The sequence below is a fragment of the Ptychodera flava genome, chromosome 16 (assembly GCF_041260155.1).
Source record: "Ptychodera flava strain L36383 chromosome 16, AS_Pfla_20210202, whole genome shotgun sequence".
Classification (NCBI taxonomy): Eukaryota; Metazoa; Hemichordata; class Enteropneusta; family Ptychoderidae; genus Ptychodera; species Ptychodera flava.
The window spans coordinates 20,034,240-20,060,862 of NC_091943.1; the positions used below are offsets into that span (position 1 = coordinate 20,034,240).

At 38.2% G+C, this 26,623-nt stretch overlaps 1 protein-coding gene across 1 annotated transcript; it reads right to left on the reverse strand.

Annotated features, from left to right (window-relative positions):
* LOC139114236 (TNF receptor-associated factor 2-like) lies at positions 1-26,623 on the reverse strand. The gene is made up of 5 exons (XM_070675812.1): positions 26,501-26,623; positions 12,132-12,309; positions 10,017-10,095; positions 8,227-8,325; positions 1-210 (listed from the first exon to the last, which is right to left on the reverse strand). The coding sequence occupies exons 2-5, from the start codon at positions 12,278-12,280 to the stop codon at positions 172-174; spliced, it is 366 nt and encodes a 121-aa protein (XP_070531913.1). The 5' UTR covers positions 12,281-12,309; positions 26,501-26,623; the 3' UTR covers positions 1-171.

Sequence of the window (26,623 nt, forward strand, 5' to 3'; positions counted from 1 at the left end):
CCTTGTTTACATTCGCTGCGGTAATGACATCTGTGCCAGCACATGTTGGTGTACCGGGTGATTTTGACGTCTGCTTGCTTGGAAAAGTAATTCCTTGCGATTCAAGTAATTTCTGTATACTGTTAGTGTGCTTGGGTCGTTTTTTCTCCGGTCTGCTTGCGGCTGCCTGGATTATCTCTGGCCAAACTTCGCGTATAGTCTCGATGTTTTCTGGAATTTAATGATACGACCATTGAGGAGATATTTATCTGGATTGTTGTTGATAAGAAATGGCTGAACTTTACTTTCGAACGAGTTACATATGGAGTTAGCCGTGGGTCCATAGCTGTGGTGTTTTCAGACGGGATTCCTGCCTTTTACGGGCTGGTTTTGACTTTTACGATAACCCCGCCACCACAGCTATGGAAACTGCGTAGAATAGCGTCCACGTTACGCCCGACAGCACCCTTGTCGCAACTTTGTTTGGCGATATTCGAAAAGTTTCCATCCAAATTACAAATTGCCAACACTCATCGACAACTTGGTTATTAGCAACTCACCACGACCAGTAATCCGTTTAAAATTCACTGAAATATCACCTTTTTCCTAGCTTAAACCGACATGACTACCCGGAGACAGCAATTTTGCTAGCGTAAAACTGTTGACCAACAGTTCGAAGTAGACGCAAGCTTATTCGGGCCGTTTCATTCCTTTCAAGGTTATAGTTGCGTATTAACGTTTCATTCCACAGAGTTGAGAGCAGAAGCAAACGTAGCCCGTTGAATTATGGTCACTTTAATCATGTTCAAAAAATAAACGTTTTGAAGTGTGTTACGGTGTGTGTGTTTTGTGCAATTTCTGTAATTTTGAGGTGCATTGGGGCAAAATGTGAGGCCTTGTGTTTTTACAGTTTCAGCTAAGAGTTTTCTCAATAGAAAATAATAGTTTCTATTGAGAAAACTCTTAGCTTAAACTGTAAAAAAACAGTTACATTGTAGGTCAGATGTATCTCTGAGTCTAGACAGAGCGGCTGTCCCATGCTGGTTTACTGTTATTAATCAAGGTGTCGGTGGCTTTGAAACTTGTCGTGATACCCAAGCTTACCGTTTGTTTTGTACGTGAAATGCGTCCGTCTCATACGCTGAGTTGCGGTGCCTAGTTGAAATCCACTGTAATGTTTTCATTCGTTCAAAGGACATATTGTACGGACTCTCTCCTTACATTAAAGAAATACGAAATGATCGATTGGTGTACTATAGTATACATACATACATACACACATATACATACGTGCGTGCGTGCGTGCGTGCATACATGCATGCATGCATACATACATACACACACACAATCATACATACATACATACATACATACATACATACATACATACATACATACATACATACATACATACATACATACATACATATATGGAAGGTACATTAAATAAAAAAAAAACGTCTGTAGTGTTACAGACCGAATTTTGTAATTGTAAGCAAAGTGTTGCACTCCTGCAATTAACAGTTTACGCAATAGTTCGACTGTTCTATAAGACAATCGGAATCAGTCTTTTCATAGTGATACAGTATTGACCGATGCCGATATTGTCGTCGTTCCAACAAGAGCACACGACAATTCCCGATTGCACTTTGTCTATCATGGAAGTAGGCCGAACCAAGGGGTTGTCATAGCCTTCTCAAAATGTACGCGTCGAGAGGTGCTGGGTGTGATCAATACACACGAGATGGCGCCGTTCTGCGTTCATGGCGCTCCCAGATAGCAAGAAAATCAGAATAGTCTTATTTCTCATTACGTATTGTCGATAAAGTGTGTGAACAAAGATTCCATTATATACAGTTATATCCCGCAACGCAGCAACGATCCTTACATTTGAACTTTGAACTCAAGCACGAAAGCTACAGCATAAGCTGTAATACCAGAATTACAGTAATTCAAATCGGTAAGTGAAAATAACTGACATACTGTGAGCATCACTGTTGGAAGGATTACATCGCTACAACAAGAGACACCGCATTTATAGAAGATGCATAAATATTTTGTCTTCATATCAATTTAATAATGCTGTCATTAAATTCAGGTTCGTATATCTCCAGTATCTCGTACGGAAAAATTATCTTGGCTTTGCTTCAAGTTGTGGCAGTAACGTGTGAGGAGCGCCACCACAAGCTAAGTTACGTTTACTGTGCTTGTTGCTAATTAGTCTGGTCCTCTGCCCAATTTCTACCGATGGTTGCGCTGCTCACGAAAATAGGGTCATGTATGGGCTAATATGGGCCACCATTAGTCAGAATTTTGTTAATGAGCACAGTCACCTGACAAGATCATGTGATCAGTACATCTGTTAAGAGGCAAGCTCGGAAATTAGACGACGAAACATTGAACGTTGAAGTTATTTGCACGGCTTCACTTTTAAGTCTCCGACTCTCTTCTTCTATGATGGCATTTAGTGGTGAAATGACGATTATCGTCTATGATTTTTTTCTCAGACGTGACCTGGTGACCATCATGACAGACTATCTATGCCTCTTTTCCCATGTATGGCAGTGACTCAAAATAAATGTGTAATTTCGTTTGTCATTCAATGTCGCCATTGGATGCTTGGTTCGTAACACTATGAGAGGTAAAATGACTCTATGGGCCTACGAAATGTAAATTCGAAGGTAGCTCCCAGTTGGAAGTAAATACAAAGCAATCACTAAACTCGTTTATGATGTTAACCAATGACAAACATGGTTACAATAACCTATACCTGACCCTATTTTCGCGGCCCAATTTGCAGGGAACCATACGAGTTGCCATTAACAACAGACTTACTTTTGTGGGAAGAAACACGAACAGATTCATTTCACTGGTTCAGTCTGTTATGTTATGTTATGTTATGCCATTACTTCACAATGATATGGCTTGTCTTGCCACAGGTCGATTAGGCATTATTTGTGATGATTTTTCCTATTATTATCATAACAAATGATTATGAATAGTAATAGATTTTTGATATGAATGTTACAGAATATTAAACCTTTTTTACAAACAATGTCGTCTACTTTGTGTGAATACCGTCTAGAGACCCCATTGTTGTGATAATTAATAATTACGATTATGATAGATTATTGAAATCATATTTTACACCTTGTAATCTGCATATGTGAACAACCCTCTGGAAACCCTTATATAGTTTCACAATCTATGCCAAAATATACAAGTGAAACCATTGCCCCGGTTCAGTCTACGGCGAGAGTTACCATTGCCCAGGTTCAGTCTACGGAGAGAGTTACTACACAGTACACACGACGATGTAACGTGTCATTGGTTTTATTAAAGTCGTTACACACAATGGCTACAGTGTCGCTGTAATGGCACCATTCATTCAATATCGCCAATACAGTGTGCCTGTTGTTCAACGTTGCCTGGCTGTTGTTGCAGGTCTGTTAAAATATTCTAATTAGGGCACATTCATTACAGATCACGTCAGTTAACCGATCGGGAAACAACCTTTGCTATTTTAAGCAGCGAGACGAGTGCAGTCTCGCTCTGTTGATCGGAATTTCGTTGGACGAATGCAAAATACGGCTGAAGGGCTTAACGGTCTCACGGTGACGTGGCGAAATGTTTGAAAAGCAGAAAAAATATTGACTTAACGGTGCTATTTGTTTCTGATATACAATTTGAAAGACCCGAAAAAACATGCGAGTCCCACGCCCGCTCAAGAATTCCGACAAGTCACAGTAATCTTATTCTTAATTTTAGGCTCTGCGGTTTCCTCAAGCCCAAAAAAGTTGACAGGATAGATTCCAGACTAATGATACAGCCGAGACTACAGCCAAGTATACACTAAATACATCATGGTACGCAACAAATAAGTTGGTATACGTCGTAGTGGGGGAAATGTGTTCTTCGGTATTAAGTTCTTGAATAATAATCACTGTTCCTCCCTTCTCCGTGAGCTCAACACATGTAATTAGGTTCGAGGGTTTTGTAAATGTCCACATATCAGTCCGTGCGTTTTGTGTGCACGAGTACGCCTGTACTTCTGCTGGTACGTGCGTAAAGCCTGTTTTTCCCTATAGGTAATATCTAAATCTGTCGCTTGGGGTGTGCCCCGGACGACACTCAGCCAACATTGTTAACCTTTGCGTGCAAGTACACCTAAATATACAACCACTTCCTGCTGTGCGTGCCAATGTAAAGTAATCAACACCTAGATGGAATGTTACCTTATTCCTTGCAACACTGTGTCTGATATGACTCGCACACACTCATGGATATTTTATGAGTTTTTAGTCCCCGCTGGATGAAGTCCGAAAGGGAACTTGTAGTTTGAGATCAGTCCGTCCGTACGTCGCGTGTCCATACCTTAACCGATTTTATTCAAATTGGCATATCTAATAGTATCCGATGGCACACACTTTTCTCGCGATCCGATCAAAACAGTCCATTGACGGTCACTTTATTGTGGTAAATTGCATGATAATAGAGCTATTACTCAGTTTCACCTGGACTAACACGACTTTACTTGTGTAAATATGCAATACACTATCACTCTTATGTATGTATGAGTGCGTTTTTCTTTTGATGTGCAGTTGCTTTCTTTCAGTTTTATTCAAAATATAGTAGGACATCCAAACTTATCTATTGCAGTATGTTAAGTTGTATAGTAGTTATGGTACTGCCAAGATGGTTTACTGAGTTAAAAACAGAGCGAAACAGCAAAAAACTATTTATAACATAACGACAATTTTCCAACATTTTCAATAACAGTCATTTCACTTTTAAACTTATCATGATCTTGATCACTTATTTGAATGTCAGTCTTTCGACCCAAGCTATTCAAAAATGAGAATAGATATGCAAAACAACATTATCGTTTTTTCCTACATATATAGCGCAGCCAAAATCGAGCTGCATATGAACACTGTGCTGTGGTATGTCACCCCAACTATCATCAACAGTCGCTTGTGATAAAGTACACGCCTAAGGCCCCTTTAACCTCCCTCCAGGGGTCCCCTTTACTGGATTACAGGGGCTATCGCCGTGCAGCTAACCAAAAGTGACTTTGCAACCGTCATTATCATCATCATCATCATCATCATTGTCGTCGTCGTCGTCGTCGTCGTCATTCATATAAATACTGGAGATAAACGTGTTATCCATAATACAAAAATGGATAAGATAATTGCAGCTGAAAAATTATAAGGTGACTAACGACCAATTTAGCTCGGCTGTTGTTCCTCACAAATGTGCAAATTTGTACTAATTTATACACCACTAAAATTAAAAAAGCCATCAGTAGCTCCATATTGAATTTCAAAAGTGAAAACGAATGATATCAGAGGACAAAGTGTTCTGAGCAAGAATGAGAAACCTTGCCTAAAAAATCTGGAAACGCACGAGCCAGCCCTACAGATTTACATATGCAAATATTATCGTCATTATGTATGAGATATGTGTGAACGTATCAAATTTGAATCAAATTGAACCAGACATTTTGCGTGCGTGCAACCCTTCGTCGGTAACGAAGGGTTGCACTAGAAACATCTATTTATTCCTCCACACCCAGTGTTTTTATCGGCCGTTTTTCTGGTGTTATGTAATGTTATCTACGATTTATCACCCTGCACTCAGTTATATTTTGAATAAAAATTTTCTGAAGATTAAAAATACCAAATTACTTAGTGGAAATTTGCTTGAAAGCTAGCAACGTGAGTGTGCATACTTGCTATTTTTCCATAAGGCCGTGTAAAGAAAATTCTTTGTTTGCCGGGACGGTCCTTGGATTTTTGAAAAACCTACCAGCCAGCCAGCAAAAAAAAAAAACAAACACAGAAAAAAACAAAACATAGATCAATCGCATAAACTTTAACTTTCCCATCGGTTTATGGTCACAAGTATGAAAATCATCTGTTACATTTACAATGCAGTGTTTCTTATGCGCTTCATTAAGCACGTTGAAAGCAATTCTTGGAAAACACAGGTTATACTAGTATAAATACAACAAGCATACTTAGAGTTAGGTGACTGTGAGTCTGAACAAAAATTCCATAATAAACGATGGCAATAAACACTATACCAGTACATAATGTACAACATGTACAGTGTGATAGTAATCAACTGGTTGTGTTACGAAGATCTACAGTTTGTCTTTGACGGAGGTTTATGCACTAGGTGGTCATAGGCACAAGTAAAACTATTAATTAAAATAACAAGATCTCAATTATGAATACAAAGCATATTTGCGACAAATGTAAAAAGATGCAAATTACGTATTACGAGGATGTTTACGAAGTTTTGAAGAAAACAAAATATATTTGAATCAACACTTAATGAAGGAACATAAGAATTTCACGTAATGGGTTCAATTTTGCAACGTGTCTAAGTGACATTTGTATATTAATTATGACATGTAAATTTAAGATCGAGACCTGTATTGATGTTTACGATTGGACGTATATTTTTATCTTTAATTTATATCTATCATATGATCAAAACCAAGCTTTAAACATAACGTTTAAAATCCCATTCTAAAATAATACGGGAAAGGGAATACAAAGGACAAGAGAGAAAAATACAACAGACAGGGCAGGAGGACAGAACGACCAAAGAGTAGTCCAGGGCATTTAGACAATTGGAGAAGCGTATCTTGGGCGACGGCACCTGTCAAGCTTGTCTACCGAGAAATAAAGTCTGTGTAGTACCAACGAACTCTGAACATCTCGTGTAGTCAATTGAAGATTACCAGTACCTCTCAGCAAGCTAAGACGAGTCCATGAGTAAAAGCAGGCCAAGATGAGGTAATGAGATAATACGAGAAAAAAACGCACTGTACACTATGAATTTCAACATGTTGGGGTAAGCTTAGAACAAAAAGGTGTTCTTGCAAAACCTGAAAATTCCAAATATTAAACTGCAAAAGTTACTGAGTATAATAAAGTATGTAGTTGTCACTCAGAAAACAAATGCTAAACATCTTGGTAAAAGGTGAAACTGTTATCTCTTCCATACAATTACAATTTTTGCAGTAAGAAGAGTGGGTAGCTGAACAAATCATAACAGCCTTGAGTACAAATCCTCCTTTTTAAGTGTCAAATAAATACTAGTCCTGAGCACTGTTTCTGTTGAGTTAAATGCTCCATTAGCTGTAACTTTAAAGGCTATTTATTCTGAATTTTGTGTATCAACTACTTTTTAGCCGAATTCCAATAGCGCTGATCTCGGTGTCAGGTTTGTTACTAAATATAGCTGCACGCGCGACTTCGGACACCGCTGCCTGAAATTCGGACAAATTTTGTAATTGCATGCGCGGTCGTTGTTGCAGCTTGTAGTCTGAGCCATAAATTCATAAGAATTAGTGTGACTTTTTGTATGCATTATAACACTAGCAGGTTTTATTTTCATCGTTCTTGCCGAAAATGCGGACAAATATTTATTTTTGCATATTAATGACAGAAAACTGACGTTAAGTGATCAGCGCTATTGCATAGATTACTAAAATGCTAAATATTCTGCTTGTCAAGACAGCAATGCCGAATGGCCATTGCTATTTTTGAAAACTGAATTCTAATCCGGACTTATAAAATGACCAAATCGTTTTTTAGCAGAAAAAAATGTTCAAAGTAAGAGCAACTTCAACCGCGTACGAACTATTTGGAGCATTCAACAACGAACATTTCACTGGCGGTACCTGCTTGCCCCGGTGCAGATCCAATATCGTGATCAATCGCGGATCGCGGAAAAGCTGATGGAAATTCAGTTCCGTTCCTTATTCGAAGCTAAACCAGTCAAGTATTGTTTTCGATCCGTCTTGTATGGAGACCAAAACAATTTCACGCACTTCCACCGATTTGAAAACTTTGAGGGAGAAATCAACTTGTGAAACGGTCGATCGATCTTCACTTACGGTACACTGCAGTCCGCTACAACAGGAGGTGCACATGTACACTTTACGTACAGCGGTTGATGTACCCCTTTACGATAGGTAATCTGATTTGTATTGAAACGATCGTACGACATTTGCGTTTTTGCGACATTTAAGTAAATTGCTGCGACATTGCGAACAAGGGAAGGGCACAACGCGCCGTATTTTCGAGCATACGATCTGTGTTTGTTTTTCAGATTTCGTCCAAAAACCTACCCGCACGCGGACGGCAAACAAAGAATTTATTTAACGGTGCCTAATCTCATGTAAATAATAAAATAACGAGCACAATTATAAGTAAAACATATTCTTACCACGTATCTTTGGAAGATACCAGACCAGTTACATCCGTCGTTCTTGCATCTAGCAGGAAGAGTCCGCATCTCGCGTTTGATCGCAAAGTCACGATTGATCTGTGGATCAAGTTGAAACGAGGAAAAGTTTTAAATAGGCCATCTGACCATGGAACCTTCAATGACCCAACCTTTACAGAAAAAGCAAAGTTCTTTTGGTTAAACTTTGTATATGAAACTTACATGTCAGCGACCACCGCGAATTTATATGCGCAACGACATTTAGTCTTGAGTGTGCGGAGTCTGGGCCACAAATTGTTAAAGGGACACTAGTTCAATGTAACTTTTCAATAATATTTTTATCAGGAAACGGATTTCTCACATTCCTGGCCGCTGGGAAGGCGGGATCGACGTTGTGGGAAAAATCGATCCTACACTCTCCTAAATCGTCCCACACTCTGCAGTAAATATTACACGAGCTCTGATTGAATGATGAAACAGTCGATTTCGTTCCATGCGCAAAATGTTATCCAATGGCACGAGTTACACACGTACTCCAAAGCACAGAGGAGCGTGGACAGAGTGGCAACGCTTGCATGTCTTTTGTTCCATGGTCGTCTCGGTAGACTATTGGCTTTTCATATTAAAATGAGCTTCAAAGGTGTTAAACTTTTTGGAGGCTTTGTTTTGGTTGATAATTACACGAGATTATGCGAAAAATACGACGAGATGGCATCCTACTGCCAGTCGCGTTGCAACCATAGTTACTTTGTGAGTTCTCAGGCCAGAAACACTGCTTCACGCCAATCAAAACATAATACGCCAGCAGTTTCATAAACATGTCCTTCCTTGACGCACGTTAAAAGACGGTATGACTGACCGTAAACAATTGAGTAAAACCAGACAGTATCGATAAAAGACTTTCAAATTTGGTTCCAACACACTCATTATATATTCATAAAATATGAGAGGAATTTTTAAAACGTAAAACTCACTTTCCTGAAGCTCAAAACACTCCCGTTTTCGCCAGCTCGTCAATTCCGCTCAGCACCGCACGACAACAACAACACAAACTTTGATGAACAACTTTCGCTTAACAATTGGCGAAAATCCGAAAATTACCGAAGGATGCATGGTCGGCACTCTTCGGAAAAGAGAGGCGAGAGCAACCTGAGGCGAGGACATGGTGGGTTACGTACCCGCTTCACGCCTTAAACAATACCCGTTGCGACTCTGTTTATGTTTCTCTGTGTCCAAAGTAAGCAGGTCAGAGTACAGTGGCAGACGACAGAGTTGTCACGATTTTGATAATATTGTACGTGTCCAATGTGAATTTAACGCATTTTGTGGTCATGTGAGAAAAAGAATCTCACACACCAAGGACCTGGATCAGATTCTCACACTCGTTGGGGAATTTTGTCTGACACTCGCCTGCGGCTCATCTGAGACAAAATATCCCCTATTCGTGCGAGAAATCTGATCCCAGGTCCTTGGGGGTGTTAGATTCTATTATTCCCGGACTCCCTTGCGTAGTTAAAATAGAAGCATTAGCCTTGCCAACATGACGCATAATGTATAGTATGCAATTTTCCCGGCCAGAATTCACTGGTCATACAATAACGATGAGCATTTTACTCAGACATGCTTTGACGACGAGTCAGGCATTATCCGTTTGGAAATTGAAATTAATGAAGTAGAGAACAAAACTTTATGATAGAAAACGCAGCAAAATTACTGAAAAATACACAGATAGTTTCAGCTGGTAGAGCTTGAACCTATCGCTGTGAATGTCACTGTCAGTATGTAATTACCATCTCAAAGCTAAGAATACTGTCCTCTGAATGCGGATCTTCTTCGAAACATAGTGGACAATAACTTCTTCGGGCATCACTGTAAGGAAAGGGAGATCAATTGACTAAAACTATGTCGACATCTGTCAAAACCGAGTCTGGATTCTTCTGACAGAGATAGGAAATATATTTAAATTTGAAAAGGAAACAATACTTTGGAGAAAAAAAATCTTTATCAATACAAATATTCGTATAATAAGGCACAGAAGAAACTCGTCAAAGTCAATGTTCTAGCTTTGACAACTAATTGTCAGAGGAAATATAAACAAACATTGACAGTCACCATGAACAGTGAAAAGTAGTACTATCTATACTGCGCAGTGCACATTAGGGCAAAGTGCCTGACTCAAAGACAATAGTCGCGCCAGCGGCTACTGACTACGCATGCGCATGTTCAAATATACTATACCTGCACTGCTGCAGGGTTTTGACGTCGTGTACGTACGTGAAGTGCTTTCATCAGAGGGAAACTGGGCATAGTTGTCATACAAACGTGTATAGCAAGTAACAATTAATTCTATTTTATCATGAATCAATACAAATAATATTGCCAATCTTAACCCCTGGCGCGACACCAAGGGCTGAGCCCTATATAATATTAGTTTTTCACTAAAATGCCGGTTTTATTACGAGTAGCAGCTTGAACTACAGTGCAAATGCTAAGGCTGATCGATCTAATTGACTAAGCAGGCAAACACTAATTTTGCACTTTACAGTTTTCAGCTCAATTTGCCAAACGAACATTAACAGTATCGTCTGGAATGAAGGTCCTCGTACCGGGCCGAAAAAGGGAATAAAGGAAAGTTCCGCATTGTATCTCGACCAACAATAGTTGCCAATTGTGCGTGTTTGGACGTCAGCAAATACTTCATATTGGTTTTATACTGAAGGGAGTGTTATAAGATTGTATTGAGTGTTGCAATTTCATATTCAACTTCTTTCTCAACATCGAAAAGGCTAGTGTCTTTGAATTTAATTTACGACTGTACAGACTATGATTTATTGTATCATCAACTTTGAGAATTATTTCTGTATTGAAATATGTGTACGTAACCAACGCAATCATATAATTCCGTGAGGCATCCATGATGCCAAACCAATCAACCGTTTTTTTGGCCTATGTATGTATGTCCAGTACCTCTAAAAATCAATAGCAGGCATAAAGATCAGAAGACTACTGATTTTTGTCTGAGATGGCAATGGAACGAAATGACACGATAGGACTGCATCCCCTCCTAGTTAATTGCAAATCGATGGTAATATATTTTTAGCACGCGCGCACCCGATGTGCATCGTTACTTCCGTCAAATCGTTTGACTTGTCAAATATTTATAAAGATTGCACGGCATAAATTGTGTTAGTATTATGAATGATTGGAATGTAGTGTGAAATAGGTCAGGATTAAATGATTCGCGGAATGTAAAAAACACTATGACGAGCTTCCAATTTAATCATTCTATTATTTCATCAGTTATATGTGTCGAAATATGAGATTTTCGGGATTTTTTTGAGTACATGTACATCTCAATTCTTTCATCTATTAGAATTTTCGATTTCAAAAACATAGTGCTTTTGATTGAATGGTAAACTTGCCATGTCGGTAAAAAATAAAAAACGGAAGTATTCGCTTGCGTTCATACCATGACGAATAAAGTGTCCCGCGGAATCGCCGTCAGCAAATTTGGAATTCTTTTTTTGAAATTGCGGCAAATATTTACTTCTGCCTTGCAATTGTTTTAGTGCTATCGGTGATAGCGCCCTTTAGTCTAGCACGTTTTCGCGCGCGTGGGACTTTGAATAATACTTTTATATGGAGTTCGTACAGGGCAAGACTGTCCTTAGTCGTTTGGCTTTTCTCTGGCGTAAAGAATTTCTTCTGTCTGCAGTTCCTGTATAGGCAATGCCTGTATTTTTGTGGACAATCTGTGAAATCTAGACTTCAAGTCATAAGTAATAATGCGAGCTTCTTCTGGTTCGTAAAAAATCGCTCTTCGCCTCTGAAGCTTTGCAAAAAAAACAAACAAAACAACGAGGAACAATAACATTTTTTCTCTAGCCTTATGATTAAGTTCTTACCTGACACGATCCTTAATACAGGTGATACAAAATCTATGTCCACACATGTTTTGTCGTGGATCCCTGAGACTGAACTTGCAGTGTATGCACTTGTACTTTTCTTCTTCATCGTATGTCACGGTTAGTGCAAGTTTTGAATAGCCTGGCATTGAATAGATTAATGATAAACTCTGCCAAACTAAATGGACAAGAAATCAGGGTTAGCATAGATGCAGAGACTCGTTGTCATCGTAAGGTTGTAAGGCAGGCAGCCACGTACGTCCGTACGTATGTATGTATGTATGTACGTATGTACGTACGTATGTATGTATGTATGTATGTATGTATGTATGTATGTATGTATGTATGTATGTATGTATGTATGTGTATACGTACGCGTTTTATATGATTATATACTTGAATGTACATACACTCCAAGTTAGAGCTTACTAAGCAATAACCCCCGCCGCTGGAGGAGTATATAGGGGCCTACACTCGATAATAGGTTCAATTCCCGTGAAAATTTCACCAAAAGGGTATTTGGGTCAAAAAGACCAAATATGATATCGATTTCACTGCCCCATGTTTCCATGGTAACCATTTTAGGGGTTGAAAATTTTAGTTTTTCTAATATCCAATGAAAAGTTACTTTGATTGATATGAAAGTTATCTAGCGGGGGGATTTCGGGTCAGAGAACACAAAAACCAGACTTATTTTAATGTTTTGAGTTGCCATGGTAACTATTCTGGGATTGAAAATGTTACTTTTTCCCTAATTCCTATTAAAGAACTATTGATTGATGTAAAAATTGATAATAAGGGTTTTTCTGGTTAGCACACAAAAAAAATCACACTCATTTTAATGTGAGATGTTTCCATGGCAACCATTCAGAAGTAAAAATTACCAGTTTTTCAAAGATTCCATCTAAAATCCAGGAATCAACAGAATGTGTTATATCAAAGGGATATTTTGGGTTAGAAAGACCAAATATCCAGTGTAAAAATCCAGTAATCAACAGAAATATTATACCAAAGGGTTATTTCGGGTTAGAAAGACAAAATATGATATCCATTTTTACTACCCTGTGTTTCCATAGTAACCTATTTACGTTTTAAAATTTCAATTTTTTCCTAAGTCCATTAAAAGTAATCCCAGTTACTATGCAAATGTTCTCCTAAGTGTATTTATAACAGCATGAACTCCATGTTCATTTTTGTTTTATGTTGCCATAGTAACCATTTCGGTAACCACAGTTTTTTTATTTAAAACCATAGACCCTCGAGAGGGTCTATGTTAAAACATAATTCACTGTTTTTTATTTATTTTATGGATTTCTAAGTAACAACTTTTAACATTTGTTCTATAATAATAATAATAATTGTAATTTCTTTGCCTTCATTCTAGAAAGAATAATAAAGAAAATGTATATTGGGGCCATTTTGGTCAAAATTATGTTTTCCGTTAATTTTAGTGTGTTAGAATTAATTTTACATAGACCAGAAATAATTTTTCAAGCATTTTTAATTGTGTTTCATGCAGTCATCCCAAATAAGTGTTATATAGTATATTACTAACTTATTATGCATTTATCGATTATGCCTTCAAATTAATTTTATGTGCTGAAATTAATTCTACTAGTATCCGAACCCAATCTTCCTTATCACCCAATGTACCATATATTTATCACAAGCAGTAACAGTAGCGCACAGTTTTTTTTGTTTTATTTAAAACATAATTCACTGGTACTTATTTATTTTATGGATTTATAATTAACGACGTATAATAATGTTCATTTTATAATAATTTATTTTGATTTCTTTGCCTCATTCCAGGAAGAATAATGAAGACAAATTATTTCTGATTGTTTAACTAAAGTAAAATTATGGCCATGTAGTGGTGCATTATTTTTTGTGTGACCTGGCGTGACCCCATAAACTCTATGATTCTGATTATTAGCTAGATCTCCCCTTTCCATGGTAGCAATGGCTAAATTTGAACATGGTCCCTGTATACCTGTAAACATTTTTTTAAACCCAGCAGGCCAAGACAATGGGAAATATTACAAGTTAAATGTTTCATGTTTAATATTGCCCAGGGCTCGAAATTAACTTTTTTCCCTGGTAGTCCACTTGGGCAACCATATTCTGAAGTTGGTAGCCTGGTGACACTGGCTGGTAGCCTATGCATATTTTAGATCAGGGGTATCTTTTTCGTTAACCAGACAAGAAAGGGCTATTTTACAAGGTTCTGCCCATGAAGTGAATTTTCTAGTCTTTCGATGTGTATACATGCACACCTTTAATGCCCAAGGAAACAGGTGTAATGGACGACAGTGGGACTCAAAAGTTTTGTGACCTGTAAACAACCCGTTTCACTCTCACAGTTGTATGCAAATTTTAAAAGTCGCCATGACAACATGACAACAATATGGCCTTTTCAGCACTGAGACATACTGTAGCAGGGCTTAAAATAGACCATGGCCCTTCTGTTTGGAGGAGGCATAATTTCCGTGTCATTGTGATTGATACATTATTATCAAAATGCAACGAGAATGCGTTTTTATTGGCCATCGTTTCCTGTGCCTGTCATTCAAGTACGTCAGTTCAGATATGGAAACTTTGTTGCAAAGTTCCAACGCACGGCCGGTCGTCTCCAGAACAAAGTCATACTATGGCAAATTTCTATGCCCAGCTGGGTTTGACTGCATTTATCTAGCTCGTCCCAAAGTGACGGACGCATCTTTCAACCTTTCAGCTTGGTGAAAAACGCATTTATTGATTCGCCAAAGGCCTGTGGACTCGCTTATTTTTGCACAAGTGCTACATGGACATAGGAAAAAGTTTTTGAATACTCACTGTTTCAGTGAATCCGCCATGATGAGAGTTCTCAAATCAAAAAATGTTGCCGAGCTCGAATACAAATGTCTTCTCATTAAATTACGTCATTGTTATACAAGAGTTAGCATTCCAAAGTCTGTCACCCTGATTTTTTCAAAGTTTGGAGAAGGCCGGCATTTCCATCTGAATGATTGAACGACTTGAAACGCAAAATTCCATCGCATATTATCTGGCAATATGTACAGTAGAAATACTGTATACTGTCGCTCTAGGTACGTATAAGCTTATACTCCACAAAATGGCCACAGGCGGCTTGGACTTTCTGAAAGGATTTCCTAAACGTCCTATTTGTCACCTTAGGGACTCACTTGTTATTATGTCCTGAAAAGTATTCTCTGCAGTAATTTCAGTTTCTGTCAACATGCAAAGCTCAACGACAAGATTATAAAACGAGACGTAGGATAGTGTACAGACGACACATTCACGCGCAGATAAACTCAATTGCGCATGCTCATATTGGCAGACTACACTGGCAAACGAGTGCGCATGCGTGAAGGTATATTTACAGCAAATACACTGGAATAGACTCTCCGCACTCGCTGTGCTTTGTTTTGTGCGCGCCCACGACTGCCACGAAGGGCCTGCAATCGAACACCTCTTTTTCAGAATTCCCACAGCTTCAATGAACTGTAATTAGATTTCTATATAATACTTATAGCCCCTAAACTTGTAATAATAATAATAATAATAATAATAATAATAATAATAATGATAATAATAATTTCTTGTTCAAAGACTACACAACTTGTCTCAGCGGTCTGTACATTGCAGAAAATTACAGGTGGAAATATAAAAGTCGAAAATGATACAAAATAACTCAGTGAAAAGAGTGTTATTAAAAAAATCGATAAAACAAGCAAGCTTAAAGCTAGACAAAGGAATCCAACGATAAAACGGCAAAAAAAGTATTTTAAAACTTTCACTGAAAATGATAAAAAATAAAAAAAAGCAGGTAAAATTATATCTAAGTCAGCAGTAGCATTTACGAATAATAACGGTTTTAAGAGACTTCTTAAAAAGACCGAATTTGTCATCCGAAACTCGGACAGCAAACTGTTCCACAGTTTAGGGTCATACACGCTAAAAACTTTATCACCATATGTTCTAGAAAGTTGTTTCTCGTGATCTTTGACAGAAAATAGTCAGGAGGATTCAATGTTACACCGACACTCCATCGTATATGTACTGGACGATCGATTGTTACCAGTTCTGATAAGTAGTTTGGGACTAATTTACCTTGTTGGACAATTTTAAAACGTATTCGTTCTTCTACTGGGAGCCTATGTAACTCCTTGAGTATAGGTGTCATAGCAATTTGACGGCCCTTCTTCCGTCCAGTTACCAAAGGAGCAGCAGAGTTCTGAATGTGTTGAAGCTTGCAATTGCTCAATTTACATGAAGGTAGGCCAAAAAGTAGCCTGTTACAATAATCTAACTTCGACGTGACAAAAGTGTGAACTAATTTTTCAGCACTGGACTGGTCTGACAATTTACGAATTTTACTTATCCGCCAAAGTGAATGAGGTGCCACTCTACAAACATAGCGAATATACTCGTCCATGACACCAAACGAGTCAATCATCTCGCCAAGGTCACGTTCAGCAGTTGATGGCGAAATCGTGGCCTCACCTATTCGTACATTCATGGAACAAAATTGTGAACCAACCGTACAATTTCGGGAGTAAACCAGACAACCTCCGTCTTCTCGTCATCCTAAGTGCCAATTTATTAGATATCGTCCAATTACAAATTTAATCTACGCATGCCTATATGCACGCAACAATGGTGGAGCTGGTAAGGATGTCACAAGCAATGTACAATCCAGAATCATCTGCATAATTATATAACAGAATTTAAGCCATGACGTGTGATGATATCATCAATCGGAGTCATGTACAAAGCAAACAATACTGAACCCTGAGGTACGGCATACTTCAAAAGGCATTTGTCAGACACCATCGACTTGACAGAGACCTGTTGTATTCTACCTTTCAGAAAGGATTCAAACCATTTTAAAGCAAAAAAATTGCTGAAACGGGAAAGTAACCTACCCATGAGAATGTAATGGTCAATGGTGTCGAATGCTGCTGACAAACCCAAAAGAACCAGGACGACATGATGGTGTTTATCGAGAGCGAGCATGACATCGTTCGACATGCGTTTAAGTGAAGTCTCGGTGCCATGCTCCTCGCGATAAGCAGACTGAAAACGACCGTACAAAGAGTTTTCGGACCGATAACAATTAACACGATTGGAACTAATTTGGGATAATTGGATGGTGAAGTACTGTCTGTTTAATCTGCAAATGTAAGCTCATCTACTTTTCTTTTTAAGTTATCTACTTGTTTGTATGAGTAATTCGTAATCTTGCAACATTCAGCTATAGGGCACCTAACATTTTTTAGAAATTTGAAAAATATGAAGATCCAATTATCCCAAATTAGTTCTAATCGTGTTAATTTGAACGAAGAAAGGTACACTTCCCCAAAAACGTGTCCAGAAAACTACAATTAGTTACAGATCGGTAGTTTTTCATTGTATTACAATCAAGTCCACTAAATTTCTTAATGAGTGGACGAACAATGGCTGTCTTGCAATCAGTTGTAAAAACACCAGAGGAAAAAGAATAATTAACAATACGAAGCAGAAATGGGGCTAATTCATTAACACGCGCTTTAACCAGCTGTATGGGAATGGATCTAGTTGACACGATTTAGAAGGCATCTTACTATCGATAGAAATCACAACATCAAGGTTCATGTGGAGCTAGTTCTGATACAAGAATGGTTCAATACTGAGAGGACTAGGATTTGCAGTTTTTTCGAATGTCTACTATTTTCTGTTCCAACATCTTTGCAAAGGCATCTGGTAATTGAGATAGTTCATGATTATTTGGGAGAATGTCGGAAGCAGATTTCTTTGCACCGGAAATGTCATCAACAACTCGGAATAGTTCCTTGGTATTTGCGTTTTCAATTTTATTTCGATGAAACGACACTCTCTCCAAATCCAACTTTATGTTGTACTCAACACGAGCAGCGATAAAAATCTGTCTGTCAATTTCAAGTTGTTCAAGTGATCTCAGAGCCTTAGGTCTTCTGTAAACCATTCGGCACGTGGTTTCTGCACGACAGTTCTCTGTTTTGCAGGAGCATGCAAATCCAACAGACTTTTCAATGTAGAATTTTAAACTTCTGTCAGCTTAATTATCTCATTAATCGACTCAGAATAATTAACTGTACTTGAAATGGAGTGTTTACGATCCATTAAATTAATGCCATTGTTACGCTGTTTCCAGATAATTCTTGTCGGAAGCGGACGAGTGATCATTGACGTGAAATGGACAGCAGAATGATCGGATGGCATTTTGTTGTCAATTATGAAATTTCCTGTATAGCCATGGTTCAGAGGTTCGGGTCAATACAAGGTCTAGAGTATGGCCGTTGTGTACTCCCGAGTACATGTTGAGTTAGACCGAGAGATTGAATAAGATCGCTAAACTGACAAGCATCACTGTCATTTGCATCATCCACATGGATATTAAAATTTCGTTCAATCGGTAAGCAATCAGGTGCAAGTAACAGGCTTCCCACTAAAGTGCCAAATTCCGAAATAAAATTTTCACATTGAATATATGTTTCGCTGAATACGGTGGACGATAAATGATGATGACACGAAGGGCAGAACTGCCTGTATAGATAATCACATCCATGGCTTCAAAAGATTAAAACTGGGCACACTTGTTCTTCTTAGTTTCCAGATTAAATCTTGTTATCAGTGTTTTACCTCCACCTTTGCGATTAAAAAGCTGTGCTTGTAATATATTAAAGCCTGATATGGAAGATGACAAATTTGCATCTACCAGGATTCAGGGCAGGATTAGTATCCGTAGTCGCGGATTCACTAATAAAAAAAATATCCGTCGTTTTGGAAATAATTGAAGCACATAAAGCGCTAACTAAATATCCAATGCGTAATATTATTACGCATTGGATTGACTCTCTACGCATTTTGTCATTGTTATGAATTTTCTATATACGCATTTTTTGCGTAAACGCAAATACCGTTACAGTGAATTATCTTACCGATTTTTTTTAACAAAAGTAAATGTGTTTTTATTAGAATACTGTCGGTATTTTCAATTTTCCATCCTGATTCAGGGCTCGAAATTAACTTTTCCCCTGGTAGTCCACTTGGGCTACCATTTTCTGAAGTTGGTAGCCCGGTGGCAATGGCTGGTAGTCCATGCATAGTTTAGTTCAGGGGTATCTTTTATCGTTCAATAGACGAGAAAAAGCTATTTTTCAAGATTCTGCCCATGAAGTGAATTTTCTAGTCATTTGATGTGAATACTTGCACAACTTTAATACCCAAGGAAACAGGTATAATGGACGATAGTGATACTCAAAAGTTTGGTGACCTATTGACAACCCGTTTCACTCTCAGAGTTGTATGTCACCTCAGATGCCACCAGAGAACACCATTTCCACTCCAAAATTTCATTTTTCGCCTTGCAAGAGGGGGGACCCGCTCTCCCCCCCCTCAGTCGCTTCGCTCCCTCGCACTCTACCCGTCTACTTTCTTAAATTACCCAGCTACTTTTAAATATAAGGACAACACTGAACTTTACCATCCCTCGATCTTGCATTCCACAGAGTAAAGTTTACACAGTCACGTAAATAATATGAAGAAACTCTCTTAACTGAAGATAGCAGTACTTCTGGCTGGAGTCGACTCGGAAACAAATCTCGGTATGACATGAAAAAACACCGATAACTGTTAGTAGGAATTTTCAGCGACGAAGGACGATAATTCACTGTTAGCAGCTGCAGGGTTTGAACCCCTGAAAAATAACCCTGAAAAAATTGTATTTAAAAATAAAATATTAAAAAAAATCCCTGTCAACCTCCCTACCCTAATTTTGAATACCATGTTATCGGAACAGCACAATTTATTTTGTTTGGCCTAAACAAGGTTTTTGATGGCTAAAAATACTCACGGCTGCTAAAATACCATAGAACTTGCGGAGCACTAAACACCATGAGGCTGCTACCAAGAGCGCCACCAGTTATTATATCACACTTTGTCTTTGTTGTCTTACTGTTAAAGTGTATGTTTGATGTCTTACTTTAAGCGTCAAATGCAGAAAACGGACGTCTGAGAGATCGAACGTCGGAAATTCAGCGCCCGATAATGTAGTACCCATTACGACCATCAACATTGCAATTTATTCACTTGCAACCTCGAACAGTATATATTTGTTACAAATTACCTGCTGCAGACACACAAAACGGGTCAAGAGTACAAATCTAACAATTGTGAAGCAATTATTCTAGCCAACTGCACAATACACACTTGTTTCTGAGAATAACTGATCTGTCTTTTTTATGAAGTCATACCAACATTCGAAAAGGTTGTAAGAGAATGAAACAATTTTTATCATCTTGACACATTTCTAGCTTAAAAATCATCATGAAAATATGATCACCATATTTCTTAAATGCTGATACAAATATTCACTTGCCTTCATTACTTTCGCTTTCGATTCTTTCTCAAGACGATTACTTGAGAATAAGCGACGGTCGCATGCTTTCTTGCCCCTTGTTTCGTTTTACATGATTCAGTTGATGTCACCAAAGTCATAATTACCGTGCATTTCATTGATAAATTTGAAGGTTGTCGATGTTTTTGTTTGTGTACTAATCGATAGGATGCTAATAACCACACGTGTGATCTGTAGGTACGATGTTCCAGGGTATGGCCAGCCATCTTGATTTCTCTTCGAGAGACCATATGCCAAAATTATCGCTCTTTTTATATAACACACTGTAGACTAACTTAAAGATGATGATAGCTCTATCATCAAGGATGTGTTTAAAGAACTTGTTGAAGGCTTTAATACAGTTCTTCGAAATCAAAATGAAAATATAATCAAATTACCTTCGCTTTACAGTGAGTGTGTGTGAAGGGCTTCATATTGTTTACTTTTCGCAATTATGCAAACTTTTTTTTTTCTGCAGCTCTGTTTTACCTATAAACGCTCCCTTGCATTACAGCCATTGGTAAATGAAGAAAAGCAATATTTTTTATCCTCAAGGCCGATGAGGTCAAGGCAGGACTCAGAACCATTGACAAGTTTAAGCTGTGCTATAGCAGAATGTCACTTTCACTTTGAAGGCCTACAAAATACACAGAGGCAGCCCTTGTCTACCTGTCGGAACGTCTATTAGGGTCGCTGTTCCAGGGACAAGTAAACAGCCGTCGGCAATAGTTTTCAAACCTGGGAAGTGAACATTCAATGTCTCGGATACCGCTGGTGACGTTTATGTTTTTTTACGCACAGTCTCTGATGGTTTACGTCTGCCTTGCGATGCGATGTATGCGGACTATTTATGTGTTTGCGTTAAGAACTTGCTATACGGGGATTTCCCGAATCGTTCGAAATATCGGGCTGCCCAGTAATACAAAATAGTGTACAGGTACACGCGGAGATGAGGTGAAACGGATTTGATACTTAGTATTGTCTGTTCGCCGAAATTTTAAATTATGTATTGAAACGTTTGAGTGTCATTTCTAACAGATTATACTTGTATGTCATGTTGTTTGTTTAGAATCGAAGTACTATCGTACTGTTAGCCTGCAATAGAAAACGGTTACCATAGTGGCCATGATTAATATGTGAGACAAAGAGTGTCATTAGACAGTTCATCGACTTGCAACAAAGTTTTGTATCTACAGTCGTAAAAAAGCCACGGTAAGTGTTCACTGCAGCTGTTATCGTCCGGACATAAATTTAGGGGAATTTCGGGTGCACTTCCTTGTCTCAATATGCGATACACAACCAGATGGGCCGATTTAATTTTCATCGTTTTCGAGGATAGACTCTGAGACACAGCAAAAACATCTCCTACAGTGAATTGGAACTATTTTCCTGTTCATTTATCATAGACATCGAATTTTCAAGTATTTTGTTTGACTAGGAGGCAAGTGGTAAAGTTGGGACGGCTAAAAAGCAAGTTTTTTTTATTCACTTGTGATTCTCATCATAATTGTTTGATAGACAAATAAACGTGTTACGTTTATAACTCACACCAAACAAATGTTCTCATAGCAACTGAATTAATGTTTTCACGTAACCGCGTATGAGTACAAACAGGAAGTGTAGTAACACGGTTGTAAGAAATGTGAACAAAGGCGATTACCAATCGATTATTCCTTATGTTGTATTGCTTTACAATAGCCGCTATTCGATGGCGGCCGGTAATTCGTCTCTCCGGGGGGACTTATAGGTTTGGTAATGTCCGTGCGTTCGTCAGTCCGTCCGTTCACGCAGATATCTCAGACATGTCTGAGCCAATTCCTTTCAAAGTATACAAGGATAATACACTATGACATGCATATGCACGTCAATTTATTTTGGTGTGGCATGCATAATGAGTGCTAATTTACATAATTAGTGATTTTGAAAAAAAACTCTGTCTCTGGAGCGACTGCGCCAAATTTGATGAAACTTATTACATATCTTTGTTACAAACAGTTCTACTAAGTCCTGTTTCAAAATGACCTACGATTTTTCTCCTAAACACATGTACCGGCCACAGTGATTGGTGTTTGCGGTCCTATAAGGTCCACTTACAGCTCACTGATTGGCTGGTCCCTTTCTCTCAGGTCTCACTGCCATGTAATGTTCATCTCACGGTAAAGTAATTTTTTGTTTTGTGTCCATGTGTTTGCCTCGTTCTGTAGTGATCGCTGCCTCATAATAAAATATTCACTCTTTCAATAAATTATTGTCTATTTAGCTCAGAATATTTACTATTCAGTTTTTAGGTGATATTTTGACGGTCGCTTATGTGAACTAAAGCCTCTTCTTTACAAACATTCTGAACAATATTGAACATATCGACTGTTCACCAATAGGGTTTGTAAACCATATGACAGTTCTTCAATATAACGGACCGTTTTCAATTGCGAAGCATGCCGACAGCATACCCTGAATTATACTGTAGCAGTTTGCGCTTGCAAATCCAGCGCTCTGATTGCTCAGATACGAAACAGACCACTGCATTATTCGTTATGTACCATGGCTGGAACACCACAGATAGTACGCTGCTAGCTAGCATTGCTGAAGTATCGGATGGCCAGAGAACTTTTTACGTTCGCTCACTCTTGGTTGAGAGAGCAACAATAAGTGTAAATTAGGCATGTAGTATACAAGTTGTATTGTATTACATGCCCTGTCTGTCGCATTTTTGTCTGTCGAACCGAACCACGTGACTGACCATGCACGGTTTGTTTGAATACCCCTGCATATGAATATTAATTACCAACAATGGTTTAAACATCGTACCTTTACAGCTGAAATGTAAATTGTGATTTGTAAAAAGATCATAATCGATCACAAAATAAAATGGAGCACTTGAGGGCCAAGTTTAGACGCTTTTTTTCCCCAAAATCTCCGGATTTGCAAAATTTCTACAGCTCCCGCGTGACAGTTCGTCGCGTATTGCACTGAGCTCGCATATACGTCAGTGTTCAGTGAATAGAACATGTGCGTAAGGCCCCGTTGACTTTCGCGTGGGAAATTTTCATAAATTTTAAAAGTTTTCTAGGGTTTGTTGATAATATAATGGAAATAACAGATTCCGCTCTGATGAGTAACGTTTATTTATGGGCGCGGGTGAGAGGAAAGACGAATTAACGGCCTTGCGCGATCGACAAGCCTCATATATCTCGATCCATTTTGTGAAACCGTAGTGTACTTAGAAAAAAATTCTATGACATCATCGCCAACTGACTCAGAACAACGTGCCTGTTTAATTTACCCTTTCCCCCGTTTTGAATGCTATTGATATATTGTCAAATAAAATCAAAATATATATCAGTAAATCCACTACGTCGACAGCATTGCTATTGAACGTCCCATTTTTATGTTTAACCGGTGACATTAGTCGTAAGGGAGGCGGTATTTACAATTTCGCAAGTTTCCATGCTATAGGACAGTGATGATTGTTAGAATCATGCGCTTTTGGTGTCTGAACACTGTAAGCATTGTTAGTGTTACGATATCGGTTCGTACTAAAACTTCTTCCCACATTGTACATGACGTCATCACTGAGCTAAACGTTTCCAAATTTACATAAGAATATATTTAATTTGCGCTATTGACTGCATCCAAATATTACTACCAAACGTTCAAGCAACAAATTGAATGACTTCATCTTTCTCAGTGAACACTGAGTATCTTTGTCTTTTTTTGCCAAGTCACGGTCGAACCACGTGCAAGCATCCTGAATGACTGGTTATACTACAACGGCTTCCGGGAAGTACACGGGACATTACAGAACGAGGCGGTGAACATTATAAAACGAGGCTGACACAGGGACACGAGGCAGTCAACTACAGTGCCGTGAAGTGAAGATTACATAGTAATGAGACTTAAAAGAAAGGGTCCAGCCAATCAGTGAGTTGCAAGCGGACATCATAGGACCACAAACACCAATCACTGTGACCGGTACATATGTGTCGGACCTTACTTATGAAACAGAACGACTAGCACACAATGGCATATGTCAGTATTGAGTCAATGGATTACTAAATGCGTATTTGATGAATTTCAGTGATTAGGGTGATATTTTGAGAAATACTGCATACAATTTGATGAAACTCGGTACAAATTTTGAGCACACAGTCCTTTAATAGTGTACAGAGACACTTAGCAGTATTATTTTATTTAATTGCTAATTTGCATAGTTAGTGAACTTTCCTATTTCGTGTGCAATATCAAGAAATACTGAATAAAAATTTGATGAAACATGGTACAGATAGATGTTGATCTCTCAGTACTCTACTATTGTGTAATTATGTCAAATGCAAATTTGCATACTTGATAACTTTCCATAATTAGTGTTATATGTCTAGAAATGCTACATCAAATTTGAATAAACATGATAGAGATGTTGATTTTTAGTAGCGTAACTGCGTGCAAAGATATGTAGCAGTTCATGTTAATGAACTGCTTGTTTGCATATTTAATGAATTTTCATAATTACGCTTACACGTCAAGAAATATTAATCAATTTTCATGAAACTTTGTACAGATATCGGGCTTACATTGTTTTAACAGTGAATTAAGACATTTATCATTGTCCTGTTAATAAATGTTTTACTTGCATATTTAATGAACTGTCCTAATTCAAGTCATATGTCCGAAAATACAGCAGCAAGTTTCATGAAACATAGTACAGATCTTGAGGATCTCACAGTGCTGTAATGACACCCAGCAGTATCGTTGAAGTTAATCGCTAATTTGCTTACATATTTAATTTTTGTTTTTAGGGTGAATGTCCAGAAGCACTGCATTACATTTTATGAAATGTGGTACATGTGATAATCTGTAAGTGTTAAAATAGGATGCAAAAGTGTTTGGTAACATTCTGGTGATTAATTACTAATTGACTTGCTTAATGACCTTTGGTAATTAGGGTGGCAGCCAAGATTGGTTTTACGTTTACACCACCATGGAACTCATTCTCGACCATTAAGCCCCATCTGTATCGCATTTTAACCATAGGTCAAATCAATGAACAGGACTCTATCTTCTCCAAGGACTTGTAATCAAAGTACCCATTAACAAGTGGGGACTGCGTCATCAAGGGTGACTTGCTCACAGTCTATTTCTAGTAATACCGTCAAAGTCTAAGAACGACAATACCGTCAAAGTCTAAGAACGACAATACAAGGACGAGAGCTTTAGTAAAACAGAGTCGTAGCATAGCAACATATCAATTTAATTGAAGTTGGTTTCCACATATGAAATCATCTAATAACACTCTGAAACAATCAAGTTTTTTACTATCTGTCTCATGTCATCTCTTCGGGAATTGTGAAAGTGATTGGAAGAAAGTGGAAGTTTATTTTATTTTAACATTATTAATCAGTCGGTGCCGCAATTACGAGGCGTCTGTGTTTTTGTGTACCGTGATATTGACGTCATCACTTTTTGGCATACCACTTGCCAACATATGGGGTCACCATACACTGGCGTCAAATACCTAATTATATCTTTGCACTTGTGCATGCTCGATTAGAGCAGTATCTTTTTGCAAGAGTAAGACCCAGTATGTTTAATACATGAAAAACCTAGGCAAATTCCTGAGTCTTAGAATAAGCAAATGATAGAAGCGTAAACTAGGGGAGTGAAACGTTGAATTCTGCGGATGCGAACTTCGAAGTAGTTCTTGCAATACACATATTTAAAGCCTTTAAGTTTGGAACTTGGGAGTGTTGGGTCATTTTTTACAAATTGGAAATAGCGAAGGTCACCGTTTAGTATAGATAGGGCTAAATAGGGTCACATTTTAGAACACTCCTGTAATTCCCCAAGCCCACCACTCCCTGTAAATACTGAAAGCTTCCTTACTCACAACTACTAAGTTTGACGTGTTAAGTACAAGTGACAAAAATAAACGGAGAAAGAAACCCATACTCACAAGAGCAGACTCACAGCAATGTGGAACAATAAGTGCTTGCCACGTCAGACCAGCTAAATGACGGAAGTGGTCAAAAGTTAAGCACACAGTTTTAGGGTCAGTACATATTTGAAGAGCGATGTT

Coding starts and splice junctions, on each gene's coding strand:
- LOC139114236 (XM_070675812.1), bottom strand. CDS start 12,280: ATGCCAGGCTATTCAAAACTTGCACTAACCGTGACATACGATGAAGAA. Junction 8,326..10,016: donor GTATTCTTAGCTTTGAGATG/GTAATTACATAC, acceptor CTTGATCCACAG/ATCAATCGTGACTTTGCGAT. Junction 211..8,226: donor GTATCTTCCAAAGATACGTG/GTAAGAATATGT, acceptor ATTAAATTCCAG/AAAACATCGAGACTATACGC.